The sequence below is a fragment of the Rhagoletis zephyria genome, unplaced genomic scaffold (genome assembly GCF_001687245.7).
Source record: "Rhagoletis zephyria isolate East Lansing unplaced genomic scaffold, Rhagoletis_zephyria_1.1 Rzeph_scaffold_00861, whole genome shotgun sequence".
Classification (NCBI taxonomy): domain Eukaryota; kingdom Metazoa; phylum Arthropoda; class Insecta; order Diptera; family Tephritidae; genus Rhagoletis; species Rhagoletis zephyria.
The window spans coordinates 136266-142162 of record NW_016157945.1 but is presented as its reverse complement, the minus strand read 5'-3'; the positions used below and the strand labels follow the sequence as shown (position 1 = coordinate 142162).

General features: G+C 38.3%; 1 protein-coding gene across 1 annotated transcript in view; it reads left to right on the top strand.

Moving 5' to 3' along the window:
* The window catches only part of LOC108361840 (uncharacterized), a gene marked incomplete at its 5' end in the record, with an annotated part of 9546 nt that extends 5222 nt beyond the window's left edge, over window positions 1-4324 (top strand). The window contains 5 exon segments of the mRNA XM_017614601.1: window positions 2206-2243; window positions 2363-2846; window positions 2849-2970; window positions 2972-3187; window positions 3189-4324. Coding sequence (XP_017470090.1) covers window positions 2206-2243; window positions 2363-2846; window positions 2849-2970; window positions 2972-3187; window positions 3189-3650 — 1322 coding nt within the window.
* Between the last annotated feature and the right edge of the window lie 1573 nt (window positions 4325-5897).

Below are 5897 nucleotides of genomic sequence, written 5' to 3'. Positions count from 1 at the left end.
TTATATTAATATTTAGTTATAAAAAACTAATAAACATAAAAACTAACAAAAGAGAAATAGCCAAGTATAATTACATAGAAGTATATCGATAAATATAAAAACAAATACAACAATGAATACACGATACAGATATCGATTACACAGTGTATTCGGTGAATATATCGATAAGTGATAAGTATAGTGGGTGATATGAAAAGTCTGTGCGGATTTTTGGCAAACTATTTTGTAATTTTCTTTATTGAAAATCAATTTTAATCAAGTACATATTGGCCATTATTATCTATGACCTTTAGCCATTTTCAGGTAGCTTCATAATTCCAGTGGTGTGGAAGTTTATCTTTGATTTATCGCCGAGAAACTTGTCCAAGTGAGATGCGGTCGGCCAATTTTTTAGCTTAAAGAGATGGGAATTGTGCGGTTGTAATTTTTATTAACATTGTTTTGGTTTGACTCAGTAAGTAACATTTATTAAGCAACCCAGCATTGAGACTTCCAAACCAAGCTACGTCAATATATCTTTAGTTATCAGGAATTTGTGTGACACCTTTTTTGTTTGCCAAATCTGGTCGCTCTTTCCTGATTGCTTCACTCAAAACAGTCGAGTTATGCACAATTGATCATTTCGCTACATTGTAGTAGTTCAATGAAAAATTCCCTTCCAAGTCCATCAAACACCCAGCAAAACTTTGTTTGGCTTCAATCCCGGTTATCGGTCTTTGGCCATGGTCACTTGCGTTGCCTATTCTCGCATTCAATCCATTTTCGATTTCGTTGCATTTGAGCACAGTTTCACAGATGGCAATTCAGATTGTCAATCAGATTTCTTTGTATTAATCCATGTGGCAACCCAGGCATCGAGCTTCTTTGAGTAGCCTGCTTGTTGTTATTAAACCATCATACAAATCACGCAGAGAGTTGTTGGAAAATGATGCTCGAGTGGCAGTCCTTGGCCAGATATTAATCTGGTTTGTTCCGGTTAAAGCTCAGTTAGTCTAGACTTATTTAACTTAATTTAACTTACCGTAAGAAATCATCAATGATTACTCAACACGTCAACTGAAGCCAGAAGTGGAAATATTTTGTTTTTGTATTTTCTTCTTCACCTCTTTGACAGTTTGACGCCTAAAATGCCACATCCAAAAAGTGCAGGCAAACAAATGTGTTTGCGTACATTTATTTTTGAGAAATACAAAAACGAAAATCTGGCAAGCCTGATTCTCTCACCGCTCTCAATTTCCGTAAGGCCGTAAATTAAGAATCTAAAATCAACAGGTTCTTAAGTTACTTGCGGTAAGTTAAGTTTTAACTAAGCGCCAACACAGTTTTTAATATTACAGGTTGCCCAGAACATTAAGTTAAGCTAAGTTACGGAAATTAAGTCTACACTAACTGACCTTTTTTGTAGACCCAACTGTCGTAGGAATGTGATTAGTCTGCTCTCTTTAGATGAACCCAACTCATTTTCAAATTAATATAAATTTTTGCACAGAAATGTCTTCACAAAAATGTAGCCTGATATGTCAACTTTCAAACGCACGTCAGTTTGACGCAACTGGATTAGTGTTTCCGCATCAACAACACATGGTGACAAAAGTCTGCAGAAACTTTTTATACGACCCTATATATAACGAAAATGACTATTGTAGATATTTCGTTTGATAACTGTTAACTTTTTATTCATCTATTGATTCGAAATATTCCCCCAGAATCGCAGATATCGCTTAATTGTGCTTTTTGTTTTACTCATGCGCTTATAGTACAAATATACAGACGAATATTTATGCGCGAATTACATGGGCTTGATTACCAATTTCAATATGCTCAATGCTCCGACATATGTACATACATATGAACATTAGGGTATATCACTCTCAAAAAAAAAATCGGTACGTTTTTTCCATCGGAAATAAAAAATGTATTATATTTTAAGACTTCCGCCAAAATATTGCGGAAAAATATTAAGCTTAACGTGGGCTGAGGCTATTTGAAACTATCTCTAAAAAGCGTTTTTTTATTGAGAAAATTAGTTTTTAAAACTATTTTTACTGAAAAATCACCTCATTTGATAGACAGATTTAAGCTTAAAAGGTTTGCTTACGGATGTTTAAAAATTGTATCAACGGAAACAAAATAATTCGATTTTTGGAGGTACCTTCAAATGAGTGCAGCTCATGTAAATCTTAATATTTTCCTAAAATATTTTAGCGGAAGTCTTCAAATATAATAAGATTAATATTTTCGATGTAAAAAACCGCAACTCTTTTGGTGATGCACCCTAACGTACATACATGTATCCCCTTTTACACTAAAGAAAAAAAAAACAATATTTTCCAATCAACCTCTTTGTGTTCATTCTCCACAGATGCGTGGTAAACGCCTGAATGGCTCCGCCAACTCGGCCAAATTAACAAAGCTGAATGCCAACACACGTTACCACATCTGCGTTATTGGCACCGGTAATTGGTTGTCCGAGCCTGTGGCGAATGCCTTGCAAAGGATACACTTTAACGACTCATTTCTAATGTTACGCGATGAGGCAGCTTCGAGTGGCGGTAGCGTTGGCAGCGCTTTTATTGCAAGTAATCAGCAGCAACACTACTACCACGATCAACAGCAACAGCAGCAGCAACAACAGCAGCAGCAGCAGCCAGCCGAATATTATGAGCAATATTTTCAAACGTATCAACAACAACACCACGACCACCAGCAATTATTCACGCAAGCTGAACCGCAACAACAACAGGCATTAATCGAAAACACCATCGTCACGGACAATGCACTGCGGGATGTGTTGAAAAATTCGCACATCACCACTTGTACGGACGTACAAACACTCGATTCGACACCAGCCTGGTCACCGACGAGAATGGCCTCTCGAGCAACGGCTTCATCCATTCGATACTGACACGACGCCTGGGCCTGATTGTTGGCTGCTGCCTGGGCATCATTGTGTTTATCGTCATGATTTCGAGTATTGAGTTATGTGAAACTGAAGAAGCAGCGCATCGAAAACGCCAAAAGACAGGCCGCCATGCCACCCGAATACATTTCATATCGACACTTTTCCATACCGAATGAGGAACTGGTGCGCGCATCCGTGGCCGGCGGCATTACCACAACGATTTCGAGCGTCCCAAGCGGCATTAGTGCGCACATCAGTGGCACTAGCCTCAGCACTAGCGCAGCCAACAGCCACAACAGCGACTACGCCACTCGGTGGCAATGGCAGCGATAGTAAGGGTAGCGGCGGCACAACAGCTACAGTAACATCCGCCACCAATACGCTGAAGAAGAAAAGTGAGATGAACGTAAGTACGCCTGTTGGTGTGGGGATGATCGTTGCCGAAGGCAATGGCTTGGTGAATTCGACCTCAGCCACCACAAAAGCAGCGGGCAATGATGTCGTCAGCGTAGCGGCAACGTTGACTCAAACAGCGACAACCGTAGAAGCATCAGCGACAGCGAACAACCACAATCACCATGCGCATCATCAACATCAGCCATTGCGGCTCCTGCAACAGCGGCAGCAGCAACAGCAGCAGCAGCAGCAGCATCATGGCAATCACCATCAACATGGTGGTGGCAATGGCGGCGTAGGCTATATGTCGTCTGGTGTTGTTTTGGGCGCCAATCACTTGAACGCTTGTTAGTTGCTGCGGCATCGTGACTCACTCTAATCGATGATTTTCCGAAACTTTCTTTAGGCGATCAATTTATTTTTTAAGGTCTACTTAAAGCGTACATAATCGCAACTACATACATACTATGTACATGCATAACTACATAGTAGTTGTACGAGCAGAAAGAAACCTTAGGCTAAGTAAGTAAGTATAACTGTAAACTGTAAATAAGTATAAGTAATGTAGAGGGAAATGTTGTTAATGAAAATGGCGCACCAACGGCGATATACATACATACGTAGTTGTTGAGAGGATTTGGATAGTCAGTAAATGATATGCGCAGTGTGGTGCGGTGTACATATAAATTTGTTTAAATTGACTTGGTCTGTTGTATTTAGCTTAGTTAAAAATCTGTTAGGCAACTCGATCTAAGTTTAGATTTATGTAAAATAGATAGGCTGAGATTGAAACCCTTATCTTTTGGCTATAGTACATTCAAGAGATTTACCTTACACTCACACGAACGCACAACTACATAAATGTTGCTTAAATATTTATGCAGAATAAAATAATTCTCTAAGTAAATTTTATTAGCACATAGTATGTAATATAGGGTGATCCATTTGCATTTTTATTTTAATTTTAAACAAAACACTTGAAACAGAAATGTATGCCGGAATCTGTATTACTACCCAAAAGAATAGAGATTCACGTTTTTGTTTACTAGGTTGCTACTGGTTTCCTTATAACCAGTACTTCGGCCTGGAAAATTCTGCAGTAGATCAGCAGCTTATACAATTTGTTGAAACCGAACTCCGCGCAGACGACTGCCACCCCAACGCCTTTCTCCATCTTCGACCCATCTGTGTAGACATTCGGCGAGCCAGCACTCCTCATGCTCTCACGCCAGACCCTCTTCCTATCAGCCAGCATATCGAGCTCTTCGTCACGCTTGTATATCGAACACTTTGATTTTATTGCGTAAAATATGAACGTGTGGTTCGCTCTTCAGCTCCCTTTATCGATTACGAACAGCTCGACGTGTTATTCTTTATCGTATCAGTTGTTCTTTAGGGCTTGCTGGAATCTCTTCGTTGTGATTGCAGTTTTTTGACATTGAGCTGTTCTTGTATTGCTGGGCTCTTTTTTTGATGAGTGTTCGGTCTGTACCTTGACAGTTCTCCAAAATTATTCGTAGTGGTTGTCATGAAATGTAGAAGGTCTCGACCGAAGCAGATACTCCATAGCGTACAACCATAAACTGGGGCAATTGTTGAATATACATTTATACCCGCTTATTCCTGGACAGACAGGTGCTCGCTTGCAGCCACGCCTCATGGTAAACCAGACGCTGCACACTTCTGTGGGCTCTTAAACCGCATATGTCGAAGTGGCGCCACAAAAGCACGCTCTCTCACTGCCGTGGCCCAATACTCCACATGGGTTGGTTACCAAACATCGCACATGGATTTGCCAGCGTCGGGTTTGAGTACAGTAAAATGTATAAAAGTATGCACCTATTGTGAATTTCTAAGTCAAGTTGAAAAAATATGGTTTACTTTTCAGAGTACGTTGTGGATTTTGTGATAAGTTGCTACAGATTCTTTAAGTATATACTTTATTCTTGATTCCAAGTAAGTTACTACCAGCAGGATGATATCATTCAAAAATACCCGATAAATATTTTGTTGCTAAAATTCTACGGAATAGTCTATTTGATAGCCCCCCCACATCAAAAACCAATACATACTAGATTCGAAAAATTAAATTTAATTATTTAAACTAAATATACAGTATTGGTCAATACAGTACCACCCCCATTTCAAATTAATATTGTTTGCCAGTCATGTTTATTTATTTTTAGGAATGTTCAACTAAAACACATTTTATTCTCTAATGAAACTCATATAAACCCAAGTTTAAAAGTTTTTAAAATACTACAAAAAAACGCGACAAATTTTCACCCAGATTCCAACTTTTTTCTCAGAAGTGTTAGAATTTTTTCGAGTACGCACTTTTATAGCCATTCATGTATGTATGCTTTTATATATTAATAAAAAATATACCCAAGGTAAATAAGAGATAGGTTAGTGATTTTTTTTTATGGAACACAATAAGGATTTATTATTAGTAAAATAAAAAAACGAATTGTAAATAACAACCTAAGCAACTCCTTTNAAATAAATAACTGTTAAATAAAAATAAAAATTTATATTAAGTTTTTTATAGTGCCAAAAGGGATTATTGCATTTTATTTCTTTTAAGCCCAATTACTAG